Below are 20,343 nucleotides of genomic sequence, written 5' to 3'. Positions count from 1 at the left end.
TGTCTATTTCTGCTAAATAGACCCCAGAGACTGTATGCACAGACTCAACTCCCTCTCACCTTGCAACGGGGAAAATAAAATCTGAACAATGATAGGTTTATTTTCACCAAAGGCACTTTACTTCAAGGTCTGTGGTAGAAACATGTTCTCTGAACAAGAAGTGCTAGTGTCCCACCCAATAAAGCTGTGATAAAATATTATTATAAAATAAAATATTAAAGAATATTGTTGATAGGCCTGTCACGATAACATTTGCTGAGCAATTAATGGTCTCAAAAATTATTGCGATAAACGATAATATTGTTTGAAGACCATTTTTAAGCTGATGTAATGGTAGTGACATAATAATGCAAGAGATATCCTCCCAAAAATAAACACACTTTACTTTCAAAAGAACATTTAACACTGGAACTGGTAAACAAAATAAACAAAACAACCAAAAACGGAAATAAAATGGACTCTCAGTCTCCATTAACAAAAAATGCATTTGAATAAAACTAAGCACAACATACGTGTTGTGTTTAGGACGCATTTTTCGTCCAGTGTCATCAATAGAAAGAGAAAAAGGCAGGAAGAAACGATAAAGCCAATAAATTAAATGAGGTTGATAACTTTAATTTAATTTACTGTTTATCACGACAGGCCTAATTGTTGATAATGCATGTTAGTTAATTGATTCATTCTTACTTACAAATTAGTTTCATACAAATTCCAATAGAAATTGATAATGAAATGTTTGTTCTTATCAGGTGTCCATCTATTAAAAAAAGGCTGATGGTCTTAATGATAACTTGCAGCATAATGGAGGCTAAAACCTCTGGAGAAAACCTGTCACATTTTATTCAGTTTTAATAACTATTTGAATTGACAACCTGGTGGAGAGCCGGAAAAGAGCAAAAAATTAATAAAGAAAATCTTAATCTTGCTAATCGGACATATGAGGGCATCAGTCCAGATGAGCCAAAACAACAAGAAGATAAACTGTCCATATACTAGATGGCCAAAATGGAGGAATATTTTGGCCGCCTAGCTTAAAGTGCAATTAAAGATATATATAGTTTTTTTTGTTTGTTTGTTTGTTTTTGACAAAAACCTTTGACTAAACTCATCAAAATGTTAGGTGTTCATCCTAGTTGCTCCTGATTCCTGTTTATATTTGAATTTTGGTGATTTTGCATTCTTTGTTAGCAAATATTTCAGCACCTAGTACAGTCTACTCAACACTTGCTGCAATATTGCTACCTAAGACAAAGCTACAGCAGCACACTTATTTATTTTCAGGTCTTTGGACAATAATCATTTTGACTCCAGGAAGAGATACAGGAATCCAGACAGAGAGAGACTCAACAAAAGAAACTTTATTTTCTGTATCTTTAACACAAGAATGTGTTCATTCAATTTGTGCAAGATTATTCCAATAATGTCTTAATAATGAGGATGTATATTTAACATTGTTAAATATCCTCGGAGGACAGTGATTTTGAGGCGATAACTCTAGGAGCAGAGATAAACCGACTCACCAACATCCATGGCCGTTTCCATGAAACTCTTCTGCCTTGAAGCAAACTCAGCTAAAAGTTTCTGCTGCCTCTCTCGGGCCCGCTGACGCCTGAAACAGAGAAAATACAGGATTAATTTAAAACCAATTTTACCACTGTATTTGTGTTAATTAGTATGCATTTAAAAGGTAAATTTACAATAATTCAGTCACTGAGTGTATGCTTAATTTTGAATAATACATTGTAGAAAGAAAGGCATATAAAATATATTACATCAAAAACAAACGCATTGATACAGTTTCGTACCAACTATCAATTACTTAACTCCTGAGGGTTTGTTATATCACAAATGTGAAGGAAATATTACCCCATTCATCAACAACATGAGTGACAATTATTTCTATCTAGTTGAAAATACTGTAGCATACAAAAGGATTACCAATTATTTTCAAGCTTTTAACATTAAAGATGGCTGTAGCCTTTGTAACAATGGCACTGTAATAATAAATAAGGTGGGCTAATCCTCTAAAGCTGAAGGAGGTACGGAGAGTTTGTAAATGAACTCTTCTTATTCCGTCTAATAAGAAGACAGAATCAAATGTTGGCGGAAGTGTAGTAGCTCAATTATTCCCTACTGATAACTAAAAGGGTGCAAACAATCAGATTAAATAATGGTGTATGGATTTTCAGCGCCAGTGACCACGTTGCTCTCTGGCGGTTGGCTTGGAAACAGATCTAATGTGTTTAAAAGAGAGAAAATCTACCTCTCATTTTCTCTGTGTGATGAAACGAGCGCCAAAGGGAGGTTGTTACAAGATTGTTAAAGCCGTTTCTATCATCATTAACAACAGGACACACAGACTAGAGGCTGATTTCAAGGGGCATAAATAACAACATTCAACATTTTGGTTTTCAGAAGAGCCAGACAAACATATTTTCATGGCCACCATTAAAACAATTAATTGAAACATAAATGATTACGCAGGATAGACTGTGTTGAGCGCATGAAATCTGCACATTAGAGATCATCAAAGCAGGATTGTGTACAGACAACTTCCGTTTAACTGTACCTCTACACGTCTCCATGTCGACCTTCTAGCTGATCATTGTACATGTATGCAAGACATTTTTCACCTCTTAATATTTTTGTCTGATTCTGAAATGTTTCTTTTTAAACCAGTACATGGTAACAGACTGCAGGATGCAACAATGTCACAATTTTATTGCATCTCAAAGAGATGATGAGCAATATTTAAATCTGAGGAAGTTGATGTGAAATATTAACCCATAGATTTGAATTTCTTATTTAGCACAATAAAATGCAGTGACTTCACCTTTCCTCTTTGTCCAAAGCTTTCTTGTCACATGGACTGTTCTTCTTTGGTGGCACTGGAGGACACACCTTTCCACAAATGTCCTGGATGCTACGCTTGATTTGGCAGCTGCGTGCGGCCGCCTTGGTGAGGATCCGCTCGATGGCTGTAATGCCATCTCCGTGAGCGTGATGGCTTGTGTCCGGGTCCTCCAGCCAAGAGGCTGACAGGGAGTTCTGCTTGGATGACATCTTCTGATGCAGCTTGACGAGGAGGGAAAGCATGCTCTCTCGGATCTCAAGGATCTCGGTCACCAGCTGGGGGGGCGTGCCTGGTGAAACCCAACGGGTCGAGGAGCTCTTGGGCCTGACGACCTGAGCTGCTTCCGTGTTGCTTCTGTTGATTATTTCCTGGAACTTTCTCCTGCGCTCCGCCACCAGGCTGAACACCTGAGCTTCTCGTAAGTTCTGAAGAAACCAATGAAAATCGAGGTTGCTTTTTTATGAAGTTACACATTTCAAAACATTCTCTTATGAAATATTTTGGTCTTGGGGTGATCATCAGGCATTGGCGGTGTAGCAAAACCTCACGGGAAGACAATCGCTACACCAACCAAGTAAATTCTACCTTTTCCAGTAAAAAATTATTATGCTGTACTTGATATAGTTAAGAGCTTGAAATATATCAAAGATCTTCACAACAAAGCAAGAAAAAGCATAAAATTTTACATGCACTGTAGAACTATTTTGGTACAGACAAGCTTTCCTAACACAGCCTTATTATTGCTCACTTGGATTTTGATGGATTAGCTTGGAGTCTTATTACCATAACCTGACAGAACCAATGCAACCCAAAACAAATGACCATTATAAAATTTCAGCTGACACTACACCTCGTCTGAAGGCGTTCATGACAACAATATTAGCAGAAAAAATTCAAATCGCCCTCATGTAAAACACACAAGCCCTGTGAAAGATTGGCATGACCTAGGCTGACAGAAAAGGACCTGAGCTGCTCTCTTAAATAAACATACATCATAAAGCCCAGTCAAGCTACCATCAATCATACTGACATGCGGTTAAAAATCGTTTACACCAAAACCTGCATTGCACACGTAATTAGTTTTAGCAGTCAACAGGGAGGGAAACTGCTGGAGCACAGCATTATATTCACGCCTCAACACACCGAGGCAAGGCTCCTTTGGAAAACACAAACCACCAAACACATGCAAAGAAACGCTTCCATACCAGAGATAAGATAGACAAATGCAGCAGCTGGTGCTAGTGCCATTAAAGTAATTAGACTGTTTTATGGTAATGGGTGCAGACAGCTACCTCTCTCCAATTTCCTGAGAGACGCCTGGAGTTCTGCAAGAGCACAGCAAAATAAGTTTAAAGAGGAAGCTACCTCACGAGCTATAGTAGTCTGGAAATACAGATATGAGTATAACTAGAGTACAGCTTAAGGAAGGCTTCTTTATTCATGAATAGTATTTTCTTTCCCCTGGTTAGATCACAAAGAAATGTTTAGTTGCCGTGGTTCTTCTCATGTCCGGTGCCCAGCTTAATGCTGGCCCCTTAACTGAACGAAACACTAGACGAGTTTTAAAACATGTCTGGGTTATATAGTCTACATGTTAAAGGTCACAGCTTCGTTGTAAAGATGGATACGCTGCAAAGTCGAGCAGAGGGAATTGGTGCTGGTTTTACTGGTATTTCAGATATGTTGTTTTCTAAATTTATACAGAATAGAGATGTAGAGTTTAATGGTTTTTAAATTGCCATTAACTGTATTGTAAAAATCATACAGCTACATGTTTATAACATTGTCAATGTATGGCAGTAAATGTGATCTAAGTGTCCAGCCTCACTTGCCTGGCCATAAGAAGAAGCTTCAGCGCTCGTGCTGGGAGGGGTCTCCCTCTTCACTTCAGGCGCTGTCTCAGGAACCCGGACCCTTACAAAGTTGATGACGTGGTGCAGATTGGAAAGCAGATTGGTGCCGGGGAACCAGCTATCATGGCAGTGCTCCTCAATGCAAGGTTCCTGTAATGGGAAGGTAAAGGAAGACAAAGCATGAAGAATTTGTGGACAAAACAGTAATCTCAGGAATGAGAAATAAGATAGTTAAAGGATAATGTTTTGATGCTGTACAAATTGTACTTGTACTCACCTCATCCTCTTTGTTGTCTTGAACCTGATTGTCCAAGCCAAGCTCAATCAGGTAGAGGACCATGCACAGTACATGTTCAGACATGTTCTGGTGATCCATCCATATCTACAACATAAAATGATATAGTTACAGAGGTACAACAATAAAACAATATTCAGGTTAAAAAGTTTTTCTACTGGAAAACTATGGAAAGTATTTGTTACATAGCCTGACTATCAATACATACACTTAAACAACCATCCTTTTGTGGAGCAGTTTTATAGGTCCTGTACTTCAGTCTTTTAACAAATCAGTACCAATCAATTGAAAAGTCAAAGCGTAAACCGAGATGAAAAACAGGCTCACCTTGTAGAGTAGAGTGAATATCACAATGTGCAGGGTCTTGCAATGTAACAGTCGGATTAAACCTTTGTAACAAGGATGCAGAGGAGTCCTCTCTTTGTAAGGTGGCCATGGGTTTCCAGTATGGATTCCATACTGTTTCAAACTAGATAATGCCATCACAGATGAGGAGAAGGAGAAAGAGAAAATTTGAAAAAAAAAAAAAACAAGACAATAAAAAACCCAAACAACTTCAAACAAAACCTTCATAGCTACTAATTGATTTACAAAATGGTTTCAGTCTATGCAAGAGCACTCTTTTAGTGATGACTGCATCATTTTAACAAAAAGTGGGTCAGTGTGACGTGTAATCCATCACAGTCAGAGTAAATGAGTAATGGGAGGCTGCTATCACACTGAAGGTGGAAAAAACAGTTTCAGATGTCACGAGGAGAAATACATCACACTATTGTTTGCACTAAAACACAGAATAAACAACAGAAAAGATACATTTTTATTTCAAATGAGTACAATCATCATTTAAAATACAAAATAAAAGATCAGACAGCAGGTCAACCTTGAAAAAAATCAGATCAGTTTATATTTATATACCTATCAATTTTCTTGAAAGTTTTAGCTCAACTATATTATAAGCGCATTAAAAACTATTAAAGACCAACAGTTGTGGAGTGCTGTGCTTCAATTAGAACGCCATCCAGCCAAGCATACACTGCTATTAGACCATTCTTTCATTCTGTGACCTACATGTGTTTCATCAAGATACATTAAAGCCCTTTTTGCACTGCAGGGTCTGGCTTGGCCCAGCCCGGCTCCAATGGACCAGGCCCTATTGGCGCTGTGACCCTGGTCGTTTTGCAATGAGCTGGATACGTCACGTAAATCGAATTCTTGCTAAAGGGAGATTTGAGGGTTAAATATTGTTATAAATACACTCAGATGGTGGTGAAGAGATGGTAGAACTCTGAAAAATAGTTGTTTTACACTCTGACATAATTTACAGGCCTGTACAGTAAGGTCACGGATTATTATAGCCATCAAAATCTGTGACCAGTGTCAATTTGGCTATTTGAGGGCTAAATATTGTTATAAGTGTGATATGACTGTAATGAAGAGGTGGCAGAAACATTAAAAATTGTGTTAAAAACTACCACAGCACTTAGAATCATTTCTTAATTGTTTAACAATTTATTAAACGGCCACAGTTGGTTTACATATTTTAATGACCGCACATAGGCATTCAGTGCGATAGAGTCAAATACGAAGTAATGCATTATATTTTCTCCGTCGATGCGATGATAATAAAGGAGCCGTGAAGTTTACAATCCCAGTCGTGTCAGTATTTACGCAGTTTACGTAAATACTCTTCTTCTCGCTGATCTTCAAGACGTACCTGAGCTCTATTGCCCTATGCGGTCACAGAAAATGACGGGTCACAGGTTGGAAGTGCTAATGCAAAAACAATCAGCCCTGCTTTTAAGCCGGACCGGCCCGGGTCAGCCTGGGTCTTTCTGTGCAGTGCAAAAGGGGCTTAAGGATTAAGAGCACAAAAGTTGACCAAAACTGCAATCTGAAGGTCGTTTTAATAAAATGCTAGCAGGGGTCTCAAACTCCAGTCCTCGAGGGCCGCAGACCTACAGTTTTTAGATGTGCTACAGGTACAAAACATTGGAATGAAATGGCTTAATTACCTCCTTCTTGCGTAGATCAGTTCTCTGAGCCTTGCTAATGACCTAATTATTCTATTCAGGTGTGGTGCAGCAGAGGCACATCTAAAAGCTGCAGGACTGCGGCCCTCGAGGACTGGAGTTTGAGACCCCTGTGCTAGAGAATGTGCCAAAGTGACCAGAGTTCTTTCTTGCTATATGAAGAGGCACTGATATCAACACCTGATTTATTTGCATAAAATTGGTATAAAGGAAGGAAATTGCCCCGAACACTTTCAAAAGCTTATTCCTCTTTTCTTAAAATCTTATTAGCCACCTTGCAACCTTTTCACACATTCTGAAAACCTTGGAGAAAATTATCCTTTAGGTAATTCTTCCACTTCCAAACAATGTCACCCTGCATCTAAGCCGCAGTCAACAAGATGAACTTTCACAATTCAATTGCATTTCAGAGAGAAAAAGGGATTGTTGAGGTTGGTCATTTAATTGGAACCCATTCCGGAAGGTGCAGCGGCCACCAATCCTGAACTTCTCATCATGCTCTTTGGTGATACAGGTGACAGAGGTGAGTCTAATCCCAGTCTAATGTGGACAATAAATGAATTATTAGGAATAAATAGTGGAAATGTTGACTTACAATGCCGAGTATCTGTCCATTGCTGACTGAACATCACGGCGATAGACTGTTCTGAGGACGACCATAATGGTGTCAAACTCCTTCTCCCACACCTCAGCTATTTAGAGGGAACAAAAGAAGACAGAGAGGGAAAAGCTTTGCAACAAAGTGACATTGAATCCTTTGCTCCCCGTTTTCATCTGTCCTTTAAAAATGGTGAAAATCTGCCCCCAAGTGGTGATTCTTGTCACACAAAACCCTAAAGTTTCAGACTAAAGATTGTTCTCCAATCATATTTATCATTACTGTAGAACTGCAAGTAAATGAATAAATTATTTAGTCTAAAATACATGTCAAACATAATGCATGGGGTAAAAGTAATTTTTTATCTCTAATATACATTTCAATTTTTATATTGTGTTTTGTTTATAAAATGTAATGACTGACTCATTAAGTCCTTGCTTCCTAAATCTCTCCATTTGTTTAACAGCCTCTTCTAATGATAACCTGTTTAGACAACAGAAGAGTACCGTCGTATTGATTCCAAAAACAAAACAACAATCCATCACTGCAAAGCATCCAAAATCTTATTCTGCCATAGAGATTTTTAGCATATAAAATCCATGGACTGGGTGCCATTATAGATGTCTAGGGAGTTATTTTAGAAGGCTCTGAGCGTCTATAAAACTTCTGGCAAGAGTTTTTGCAAAAGAAACTGAATTTATAAAACTTCGAAATGCAGAAAATTGCACGTATGCTATATTTTTTAATAACTTGCCTATTTTCTCTTGTTGCCATGGCTTTGTTTTTGCATTTTGAGTTTTAAACCACGTCACAATTCAGCAGCACTGAAAGGTAAATATCTGTAACTTTTCCAAGTCTTAATATTTTCATCAGAGGTGCTTCTTATGTCTACATCTAATTTCACTCAGACCTCTTCAACTCTTTGTAAGAAAAGCAAAAAGAAACCAAAGCCAGGTCTCTACCATTTTGATAGAGACCTAATGCTATTACGTCACTGATGAGAACTCAATATCTAAAATAATAATAATAATGATAACAATAATAACAGCAACAACAGTTCAACATTTCCCCTAAATTATTTTTTTACTGGCTAAATTTTTTCTGATTTGTGCAACATTATTATTTATTATTCCAAAAGCTTTTGTGCCATATATACACACACACAGCACCTCATACTATTGTCTGTTTCTCCTTTGCACATTTTCATCAACTCAACCCTCTTACCTTTAGGTGTGTACATGCCCTGCTGCATGGAGCCTCCGGGCTCAAACACAGGCGCTTTGAAATCAGCCACAGCAGAGAGCACGTCCTCAAAACTGCAGCTACCTGGAACAATGCCGCTCTTTGGGTTGGGATTTTCTGGAATCTAGAAGAAAAGTCTTAAGGGAAAAAAATACTTATGGATAATATGATGGTCTATAGCGTATTTGTGAAGTACTGAAGGATACAAGATCTAACAGTGCACTGTGGGTTCGGTCGTTCATGCACAACTGGGAGACCATCTCGGACCGAAGAATCTCATCATCCGTCATTCCTGTTAGAAAACATCAGCAGGAGAAAAGGTGATTAAAGTTACACAAAGCATGACAAAAAAACAGAAATTTTACAAGATCATATAGTGTAAAAATAAAAGTGTGAGATGCTGCCCCTTAATTCCTTAAAAATACCTAATTAAAGTATATATTTAGATTCAAAATCTAATTTAAGCACATTGTAACTCATTGTTACTCTCATGCTACCAGTAGAAAGAAGGAATCTTGTTTTCTACTGCTTACCCAGATGAATGCGAAGGCTCGTCAGTATGACCAGAAACGTCAACGCTCCTTCAAGCATCGGCCTCTCCTGCTCAGACTCTAACACGGCATTCTGGTGCTGAGAAGCCATTGTCAGGAGGTCGACCACTTTAAATCTGTACCAGAGAAGATGAGGCGATTCCACATTCCAGAAAGTTTAAAAACTAATGAAAATACTGTTGGCACAATAGAAATAAGAAAAAAAAAGCAATTCACCTCTCAAAAACACTTGAAATGAAATAGTCAGGATCCAGCCTTGATGCACAAACCTATTAAATAAACACACAAAAAATAATTTAATACAAAAAAATAGAAGGAAGAAAATATATAGTTACTGTGAGGCTTCGCTTCCAACCTGAAGGAGATAGATGTCTGGGTCTATCATGGAGTTGCAGAAGTGTGATTGCACATAAGTCATAGCTTGTCCTTTAATCTGCAGACCATTCCTGACCCACATATTGCTGTGGATCTCTGACAGGCACGCCTTGAATAAACAAAAAATGTTTTGAGCAACACACTAGTACTTTCAAACTTTGGATGTAGAGGGGGAAAAAGAAGTGTATCTGAGGTTTTCCATCATCATACCTGAATTTGGAGTGGATGCACCATAATCTTCATCAGCATTTCCTGATCAGGCAGGAGGCTATCCAAATCCAACCCTTGACATTTCACAGCCTGTGGATTTCCAACCGAATAGTTAGCACCAAAGCACAGAACTAAATCACAGACTCGCTGTTAGATGGGAAAAAGCTCCGACATACCCTGCTGAGGAACATGGCGTAGTAGCGGTGGAGCGGCAGGTGAAACGTCACTTGATTTGGAGCAGGCTGGGAAAGACATGCAGTGAAGAATGAAGAAAAAAAAACTTAGAAGGAAACTTGTCTGCAAAAGCAAAAATGTGACAGTGAAACTCACCTCATCAATGAAGCCAATGGCATCAAACCAGATCTGCAGTGTTTCCAAACAATAGCGAACAACGGTTTTTGTATATTCCTGGGTCTCCTGTTAATCAAATATAACAAATTAAAATCCATTCTGAAACATGCATTATGGATTTAACACCTTAGTCATGCTTCCACCACAATTTTCAATAGATTATACTGAGATTGATTAGATAGACCAACACAATATAGCATCTAATCATGAAGCTGAAGGAAATAATATATTTTTAAAATATCTTCCACAAAAAAAGTGCAGAATGCATCCATACTCAGTCAACTTTACTCTAAAAGCCGTGTAATAAAATCTAATCCAAGCACCTGCCTTCAGAAGTCACAGAATCAGCCAAGAGTCAAAAGTTTTGTTAGAGAATATATTGAACAGACAGCTTTATGAAGACCAAGGAATACAGCAGACAGGTCAGAGATAAAGTTGTGGAGAAGTTTGAAGCTGGATTAGGCTACCAAACAATCTCTCAAGCTTTGAAGTCTCACATAGCTCTATTTGATCCTTCATCTGGAAATGAAGAGAGGATGGCATAACTGCAAACCTACCAAGACATGGGCCCTCACTTAAGCTAGCAAGCCTGGGAAATAGAGAGTTAATCATGGAACTTAGTCAAGAGGCCCCTGGCACCTCTGGAGAAGCTGCACAGATCAACAGCTCAGGTGGCAGCTGTTAGTCTGTTTGTTTTGTCCATTTTAGTACATGAGACTGAAACTGAATTTCCTTTGTCCCAAAATATGCCAGATACAAATCTTGGCAGAAAAACAAACAATGCAGAAGACCAAGCACAGAAAACTCCCACCATGACACATGGTCCTGGCAGCATCATGCTGTGGAGATGCTTCTCTATGGCAGGAAAGCCAGTCAGAGGTGAGGGGAAGATAGATCAATCTAAATACCACAATCCTGGAAGAAAGGCTGATTGAGGCACCAAAAACTGATAAGGCTCAAGCGAAAGACGTGCTCTACAGTATTAATGCATTAACTTAGGGAACTGAAAGAAAATGTTCAAGATTATGTACCTTTTACTTCTACAGCACAATTATGTGCTGCTTTTTGTTGATTTATCACATGCAGGCCTTTCTCTTTCTTGATTATATGATGAATTAATTTTTTTAGTGTTTTCTTTAAATGATGAATGTTAGGTGAGTTTTGCTTTTACTTGTACAATCCCTGGTTGTATTCCAACTTGTTCATCTACACACAGATGTTTCCTTTTTGGCTGATTGCCTGTTCACCTCCTGACTGGTCAGGCTGGTTTTTCTTCCTGGCTTGCATACTTGTATGCTTGATAGTTCTTCCTCTGCAAGTATGCTGACTACAAATTTTACCAAGGAACATCCAGACTGCCCAAATTAAATGGGGAAAATAGATACATTGAGCACTTGTTCTCTGTTTCTTTGGCTATTCTACTAAATTAACCACCCATAAATTTGCTTTAACTCTGGCATTCTGGACGCTCACCGTCATTCTTTTAGTACCGAGAAATGTTCTAATAAAATTAATAACTTTGCAAGAGTCTGTAAGAAATGTAGGCGTAGAATGTCCAAAGCTCCAACAGGCCTTCAAAAGTGAAAGCATGAAGCAAAGCAAAAAAGCTGCAATGTAAGCTTCGTGAACTTACTTTGACTTTGCAGTGTGTCAAGAGACCCCACATTGGCTGTGCACAAGCCTCGAGTTCTGCTGCAAATGCTGCATAGTATGTCTGAGACTCAAATTCCACGTGCTCGTTCAGTTCCCGCTTATTCAGGTTCATACCTTAGGAAGAAACATGTCAAAATTTAAATCAATGCTCCAAAAAAAATGTAGCATAGTCTTGTTCTGCATTTTTATTTTTCACTGCTCTTGGTCATTAGAACATATTTGCAAGTATTTGTTCAGCAGAAATATCTATGCTGCAAATCTTTACTAAAAAATGTTATAGCGAGAGCAGAGCATGGGTAAAACCCAATAGTGACACTGTGTTCAAGCTGTCAGCAAGAGGATACTTAGGTCCACTGTGCAAAGGTGAATGTTATTTTTAGGGTCCTACCAGACTACATATAGCAAAGTGGGGAGCACAGACTGAAATTCCTCTTACAAATTATTTTTCTAAAACTTATTCATTTTATTGGACACCAGAATGACTAAAGTAAATGAAAATCTGACTATAACCAGCAAATCCCGCAGCGTTCGTTAAATTTAAGTGTTGGGTTAGGTATAGTTCCTAAGTAAAAGGAAAAGACGGGTGGTGTGAAGTGAAACAAGTTTAAGATAATGACGTAGACAGCTGATCGATTACATTCAGGTCATAGAAATGAGAGATGCCATTAAAACTCAATAAATAAATAAAACGTACCTTGAAAAAACGAAACAAAGCTCATCCAGAGCATCAACAAGGAATGGTCTTCCAGGAACTTTTTGGCTACACTTTGGTGTGAGAGGATGTTGATAAAGTCACTAACTAGGGGCCAGTAAGTGTTGTTCTTTAATAATGCTTCACTGCAGTTTACCACAACATGGCGATTGTTCTCTTCATCTAAAGGAAAAATAAACAAAAACATTCTAATTAGATGGTTTCTTTCAGTAGAATGTAAATGAAGGAGCTTTGTTAGCTGTTGTAATAGCTCCAGTTGTTAGTCCTTTGTGCCTCTCTCAATTTTTTCTACATTAAGATCACAAATTTCTAAGGCATTTTGTGCACTAATTTGGATGTCAAATCTGCTGTGATGCATGTAGAAAATGAGAAATACAGCTGCCTACACCAGAAATTCTCCAAAATTCGAGTAATGCCTGTTATAAAACACTAGATCCAGAGAATACAAGAGAGGAACAAGCTAGAAAAGCTTAATGGCCAAGAAACTAGAGCTACACAATATATTGCAGATATAATCTTTATTATAGTATCACTGTGTCCAATATTCACATCACAAAGGACTATTTGGAGTGGAATAAATGTTGGATAATATAGCAGAGTAAACATTGGACCCCCCATATTTGTGGGGTGTAGGGACCGCAACTAAAATCTGCAAATACGTGGGACCCCTTTAAAAACATTTATTTATTAACAGTTCGAACACCACAAATAATTGTTGGATTTTGTTTTAAATAAAATCATTTACATCATGTGACATACGTTAGTCTTCGATTTTAGTGTAAATCTTGTGACGCGAGTATTTCTATTAAGACACTTCAGCCTCTTCGTTGTTCTTGCTGCATTTTAAAAACTGTTTTTATTTATCTAATAACACAACAATACTCCAACAATATGATTCCATTTGGGATTAATAAAGTATTGTGCAATTAAAAATTATTAGTCATGTCGCAAAGAATTGTTATCAAAGCTGAGTACCTGTGCCAATCTTTGTACTATCAAAACGTGTGAAATCAACATAACACTAAGTGGTAGATTTGGTTAACCTACCCTGAAGTTCACTTTTGATAAGGCAACTTTCCATCATGTAGAGGAGCACCGTGACCATGATGTCCAGCAGCTGGCACTCCTCCGTCATGTGTCGGGCCAGCTCCTCGTTGCTGAACAGCTGCACACTAATGTGCACGATGCGGTTGGACATTGTGTCTGACTCGTGGCTCTTCATCAGGGTTTTCATGATGAAGGCGTAATGCTGAACGAACGTCTTTGTGAATGTGATCTGGCAAGGAAAAGTAAATCACACTTAAAGTCTGTTGTCCTGACAGTGCCTGTTTTTGTGCAGCTATGTTAAATGACAGCAGTGCAAGTAAAAAATTTATTTTGTTACATGGAAAGACACAATCATGAAGTAAAGTTAAAAGCGAAGGAGATAAAACCTTGTAAAAGTGAAACTAGAAAATTGAATACCTTGTAATCTTGATCTGGCAACATGTTTAACAAGAATGTGACCATTTTCTGTGGAAATTCAAATTTTATTGTCCAAAATAGCAACTCTTCCAGGAAGCATTTGTGCTTTAGCGAATCAATAATGTATGGATCTGAGGGCAAAAACACAAAGAATAATTCAATTTAGTTCCTGTATTGTGAAATTGTATTTTACATCCAGATATTTACCTTTGGTACTGCTACTAAGTTTAACCCTCTTCCTCTGGCCAACAGATTGGCCTCCATCTTGATCCTCCTAAAAAAAACAAAAAAACAATATGAACCAACAGTTAAGCAATATAAAATATTTAAAGCCGATTAGGAGTTTAATTAGATTAGTTTGGTTCAGAATACTAACATGATCACACTGAATAGCCACAAAGAATAATAGACCAAAACAAACTAAATCCTTTGTGGAGTAAACAAGCATAATTCATTTTCTTGATGACAGTAAGTGAGGAAAAGTTACTGAGGCATGCTGATACAAACCTCTTTAGTAGACTCGTCTGGGCTTCCTGGTGCAGTGGTTCCTAAGAAAACAAAGTAAAAATTCTTAGCCACAAAAAGGCAACAAGAAAATGAAACTTTACCAGAAAACTGAGGTGAAGAATGGGAAAAAAACAACCTTTGGGAATTAGAGCTGAGATAGTAAATAGTGCTAAGTCTAAACTTAGTTTTAATAGTGGAAACATCTCATTCTGCTCTCAACAGGGTTGTTAGTTGCCATCCACCACGGGCCAAGGAGCTTTGTTACATCATAATACCAAAACATTTTTATTCACAACACATTTCTCAAGCTTAATAAATGAATTAAAAACATTTCAAAAAGTTTACCAATGAAAGAAATAGCAGATAAAAAAATTCAGATGTAATTCAATTAAATTTAAGACACATGACAAAAAAAAAATCTAAATCTAAACTTTTTAAAGGCAAAAAATTGAAATGCTTGAACTGAAGATTTTTAGGACCCCAGAGAAACCCTGTAAAAGTAATAGCAATGTCTCAACAAAAAGACAATTCCTATGCATTTGAACTTGTATAGAATATTGTGTTAGGAACTCTATATTCTGGTAGCAAAGTTTCTCCTCAGGTTCTGCAGAGGTCACTTGCTGCTCAGTGATGCCCAGCAAAAACATTTTCTCCGTGGTTCATGTTAGCATCTTTTGAGTTGCAAATCTAATTTTTTAAGTAATTTTCATGTAAAACCATATGTAAATAAAAAAACAAAGGCAGCAGGATTTTAGCATGACTTCAACAAATGAGCACAGTTGACAAAGGCACTATGATTCCCCAGCTGTTTTTCCCAACACTCCTCTCACCCCTCTTCACATAAATCACAAATCACACCATTACATTATAAACCTCCAAATTATTTCTAGATGGTTAACAGATACATAAATATGACCGTACCCAGCAGGACCATCGCCCCGGCACCTCCTTCAGCACCAACAGCAATGTCAGCAGCAGCACTTTGGTTTTTCTCCTCCACAGACACCAGACCTGAATTCTTCAGTGCTGACAAATATTTGTCGTAGTTCTTTTTAGCATACAAATTGTCTTCTTTGCCTGAAACATTAAATAAAAACAGTAACTCTTAATATAATCGACGGATAAAAAAACAAAACATCTATATTAAATGAAAGGCATTTTAGTCGTGTATATTTTTGTGGGGGTAGAGAAGTTTTAGAGCACAAAATCTCTCAGCTGAACGTTTCAGGAGTTTTACCATTTAACATGAGTGAATCACATAATTTCAAATGAATTACTTGCTTGAGAAACAAACAAATAAAGTTAAATGAAGGTGCATGGCATCTAAAGATCCACTATGCTCAAAGCCAAATCAGTTACCCATGCTGAGCTCCTTGTACGTTTGCTGATTGGTCAAGATCTTTGTCAATACGGTCCTCATTGCTCCTCCCATCTTTGTGAGCTCCTCCAAAAACGTGATCTGAGGCTCCAGCTGTTGAAGAACCTTCTGCAGATCTCTCTCCGCTGACGTTTCTGGCAAACAGAGATAAGCAGCATACGTCACAAGATCCAGCGTTTTCTGAACCACTTGTAGATGCAAACTACGATTGTGTAATGCCCAGATTATGTATGCATAATGAACGCTGTTTTGTAATTATTTTTCAACTAGAGAAACACAGCTTTTATTTTATAAAGTGGAAGACTTCTTTTTTTTTTTACCAGGATAAAAACTCATAAAGCTGGATTATAAAAACTCACAAAAATCTAATTTACAACAGTGTCCACAGCTAGACAACAGCAGAGCCAGACAGAAGGGAGACAATTTTAACATCTGTGCAATATTAAGAACCAATTCAAATTACAATATTAGATCAAATTATTCTGAATAAATTAATTACTTCAGGGGTGTTAAATCTGAAAGCTAAGAAAGTTTTCCCATATGCCAATAGTTTGCTCAAGATCAAACTGTTTTCACCTGGTTCAATGTATCCATCTCTCAGATACTGAATGATGCACAGGATGAAGCGAGGCAGAACCATCTCAGACATCAAGAGAAGATCTCGGGGTATGGAGGGAACATTTTCCCCGGTTCTTAACCTATGCCGTCTGCAAAACCTGTCAATGAAGAAAAATACAAAGATAAATAAATGATACATAAACTTAAAAAAAAAAAAAAAAAAAACATTGGCAAAAAAGAAGCATTTTCCATAGTTATTCTTTCATGTTTGCACATTTGTTTTTAATTTCTTGATTATTGAAAGCCAGTGTAATTAAAATGATTTTGAACAAATATGACAACAATGTGAATGGATTTGCAGTTATTATCCAACCACATAACTTTGTACGATTATTAAAATGGTTCCTCTTGTCCAAAAGCTGCTGAATAAACAAGTATTTACCAATTAAATGTTTTCTGACATTTATGTTGCTAACTTAGCTGCGATTCATGGATGAAATTATATTTAACTAATCAGACTTGCACTCATTCATATTAGCATATATTTTATTTTAACTATGAAGTCCAATGCCATAACAGCCAATAGTGTTACTAAGTATTAATAACTTACATTTAAGACCTTTTAAAGAACATAAATGCACACTTGCATATTAATGAAAATATAATCACCTCACGTATGCATAACTTACTCAATAACTATTATTATTCACTAAATATGTGTTAAATATTTTTCAAACAAAACCTTGTAAAATAAAATATAGACTCTTCTGACAAAGTAGCTGGTATTGAATACTGAAACATAAATGCCTTGATTTTAATTCCCTAAACTGGGAACGTTGAACTTAAATGTATTTATACACTGTCAAGTCAAGGACAAAATTTAATTCTGGCTTCTTACAGATGAGTAATTGAAGAAAAATACACGAATAAAGAAAAATTCACAAATTTAAGAGCCAATATGGAATGTCTGTATGTATTAAAGACTTCTCAACCTAAAATTGGAATTATTACATATTAGAGTTTCTAAGCCCCTGCAATTACTTCTATAAGATTTTGACTGAAAAAGAAAGTTACAGATTCTGATCTCCCTAAGAACAATAATGCACAACACACAAAATGTGCTACAAGTAAGCAAAAAAAAAAAGAATTACAAAATTATCATCATTTGTACATGAAAGAATGCATGTAGTATAAAATAAATTCTAATCTTATTTTCATTAACCCTAAAAAAATTGCATCAAAGTATATATTGATAGTTGATGCTTTTATAAGATAAAAATTGTTCGAATTCTTAGTTTTAAGCAACTTAATAAATAAACAAAAACAAAAATCATATTTTCAAGTATTTGAACTGTCCGATCCAAGCCAATCTGGGTGATTCTGATTAATCATCAATTTTTTTTAGGTGTATATGTACTAACATTCACCCAAAACTCCAAAAATTAGATTGATTAAAAAATCCTACAAAATGTAAAATCAGTTTGCTTAAAGTTTGTACTCTACTAAAAAAAGATTTGTTTTTTTGTATTGCTTGCCCTGTACAATTTGACCCATAGTAAACAAAGATTAGGACATACCTTCCTTAAGTTGCTTAAGACTGTAATGACATAAGCAAGTCAGTCACCAGAATATTTCTTTCAAGGAAGATAACCACTTAATTATTTACACCCAAATGAAGAAAAATGCTGTATTTTTACGAGCAGAACTATACATCTGCTTTACATAGGCATCACTACAAATTTACCTCGGCGGTAGATATAATCTCAAAGACAGTTACTGGTATCAAGGCGTCTCGATATTTTTTCAAAAGTATTCAAAGGCACTACATTTTTAAATCATATTCCTAGAGTTCTGTCATTTTATTGAAAATTCAAAGAAAGTGCCAAAGTGACTTGAGCTTAAGATGGTCGAAGCACACAGTAGCACAACAAGTCCCCTTCTCCACCTGTTGCTATGCACTGACAGTGAACTGTCTGAAAGAAACCTACAACACTTTTCGTCTAACAAGGTAATTTTGTCTTGTGTATGTCATGTGCTGACTTTGTGTTGCATTTATCATGTAGCTGTTAATGTCTAAATGAATGAAAATTAAAGACAGATAGACTTATATTTATACATAACAGTAATAAATACAAGTCACTTGTAAGTTAGATGGAAATGTTTCAGTTTCTGTAAATACTTTTTAAGTAAAGAGTGAAATCGAAACAAGTTGCTTTTATTGTGCCAATTATTGCTGTGACAATAATGATTAAGCCGGTTTTTGTTTTGTTTTGGTTCAGTCTCATGTATTGTACATTTTTAATACACATGCTTCATTATCTGTAAATACACAACAAGGGCATATTCAGTATATATTTAATTATTTAAAGTGTCTACATTTCATTTTGAGAATTGCAATAAATGCACAAACTTATTGTAAAGAATAAAACGTTTTGTTTACAGAATTTTTTCCACGTAAAAATATGTTAAAATATTTCAATTAACCACATGTTAAAAATATATTATACGGTTTTGAGGTACATTAAAGAAACAATGGTATTTTTTCTAAATAATCTGTGTGCATTTTAAGTATTTTTTATTAAAATTATAGCTACACCTGTCATTTTAATATTGGGATTTTTTTTTTATCTTCTTTTATGGCAAACCATTTTCTTTGAAACAATCTTTCTAATATAAATTTTGTCTGAGGTAAGGTCCTTTTAACAATGACAACAAGTTTTATCATTGAGAGATTACATTGACCACTATCACTGCTTTACGACATTTACTTAAAAGCAGTTCCTAGTTTGACAGAAGAAATAATCTAGTTTAGTCACCCGTTTATGTTATATCTAAGCAGTAACTATTTGGTTAAAAAAGAGATAAACAGACTAGCTGCTGCTAAATAATATTACAGTCATGTTTAGGCAGTAAAAGTTACCTGCCTAGTCTAGGGAGCTTCGACACTACAGACTGGCAATAATTCATAAAATCTCCGACATAACAGCACAAAACAGCGACACGGAAAGCCCTGATAGAAAGATTTGATCAGCTAGGTTGGCTCACTTCACAGCAACACCTGTCAGAACGATTCCTGCTAGCCCATTAGCGTGAGCAGCTAAGACTCACCCACTGTCTCGCATGACATTACTGTCTCCACAGTCACAGGCCCCACCAGCCTGGCTCCTGAACATGTTGAAATCGTGGCCCGTGTGGTCTCCGTTATTAAAACACTCAGCACACAGTGACATGCACGGAGAGATGCCGCAGGTCCGACATCGGTATGCCACGAAATTAGCCGTCCAAACCAGTCCGCACAGAGTCGCGTTGTCATAGGAGCGGACGGTTTTACAGAACTCCTCGAAACCTTCGCCTCCCGCGATCAGACATTTACACCAGTCCAGGGCTTCTGTGTCCGCAGCTGGTTTTTCGGGATTCAGCACGGCGTCGAGCAGGTCCTGAAGTTGTCGGAGTCCCGAGCTGTTGTCAGTCCGGGTTAAGTCTGCCTTCAAGTGGGCGGCAGTAGCTCTCTTGTCCCGGCGTAGCAGCGACGCCGCCATCATGCACTCTGGCTTGTTGTCCACAAATGTATTTTTGTTATCTTGTTTCCATATTCTCGGACTTTCTCGCGATACCGGAAGCTAAACTGATACAAAAAAAACACACACTGTTACAAGCAAGCGATTTTCTTGTAGTACATTATGTTCTGTTTTCTGCTACTGCAACAACACTA

General features: G+C 37.0%; 1 protein-coding gene across 2 annotated transcripts in view; it reads right to left on the bottom strand.

Annotated features, from left to right (window-relative positions):
- ubr3 (ubiquitin protein ligase E3 component n-recognin 3) overlaps positions 1–20,205 on the bottom strand; it is a 40,003-nt gene extending 19,798 nt beyond the window's left edge. Inside the window, exons 1-25 of one of the 2 annotated variants that reach the window (XM_028024199.1) lie at positions 19,740–20,205; positions 16,650–16,789; positions 16,055–16,207; positions 15,617–15,772; positions 14,696–14,736; positions 14,396–14,462; positions 14,189–14,319; positions 13,772–14,000; positions 12,707–12,886; positions 11,993–12,126; positions 10,339–10,425; positions 10,185–10,250; positions 10,009–10,098; positions 9,779–9,907; positions 9,640–9,692; positions 9,406–9,539; positions 9,079–9,164; positions 8,855–8,996; positions 7,628–7,724; positions 5,330–5,471; positions 4,985–5,089; positions 4,687–4,857; positions 4,147–4,179; positions 2,834–3,279; positions 1,521–1,609 (exon numbers count right to left, since the gene is read on the bottom strand). In XM_028024199.1, the coding sequence (XP_027880000.1) occupies positions 1,521–1,609; positions 2,834–3,279; positions 4,147–4,179; positions 4,687–4,857; positions 4,985–5,089; positions 5,330–5,471; positions 7,628–7,724; positions 8,855–8,996; positions 9,079–9,164; positions 9,406–9,539; positions 9,640–9,692; positions 9,779–9,907; positions 10,009–10,098; positions 10,185–10,250; positions 10,339–10,425; positions 11,993–12,126; positions 12,707–12,886; positions 13,772–14,000; positions 14,189–14,319; positions 14,396–14,462; positions 14,696–14,736; positions 15,617–15,772; positions 16,055–16,207; positions 16,650–16,789; positions 19,740–20,173 (3,535 nt within the window). In that variant the 5' untranslated portion in view covers positions 20,174–20,205. The remainder of the gene's footprint in view (positions 1–1,520; positions 1,610–2,833; positions 3,280–4,146; positions 4,180–4,686; positions 4,858–4,984; positions 5,090–5,329; positions 5,472–7,627; positions 7,725–8,854; positions 8,997–9,078; positions 9,165–9,405; positions 9,540–9,639; positions 9,693–9,778; positions 9,908–10,008; positions 10,099–10,184; positions 10,251–10,338; positions 10,426–11,992; positions 12,127–12,706; positions 12,887–13,771; positions 14,001–14,188; positions 14,320–14,395; positions 14,463–14,695; positions 14,737–15,616; positions 15,773–16,054; positions 16,208–16,649; positions 16,790–19,739) is intronic. The other variant, XM_028024200.1, reaches the window with a different exon arrangement.
- Between the last annotated feature and the right edge of the window lie 138 nt (positions 20,206–20,343).

Source organism: Xiphophorus couchianus, chromosome 7, assembly GCF_001444195.1.
Source record: "Xiphophorus couchianus chromosome 7, X_couchianus-1.0, whole genome shotgun sequence".
Lineage (NCBI taxonomy): Eukaryota > Metazoa > Chordata > Actinopteri > Cyprinodontiformes > Poeciliidae > Xiphophorus > Xiphophorus couchianus.
Note: the sequence above shows the minus strand (reverse complement) of the source record. Positions and strands in the feature narration are given on the sequence as shown.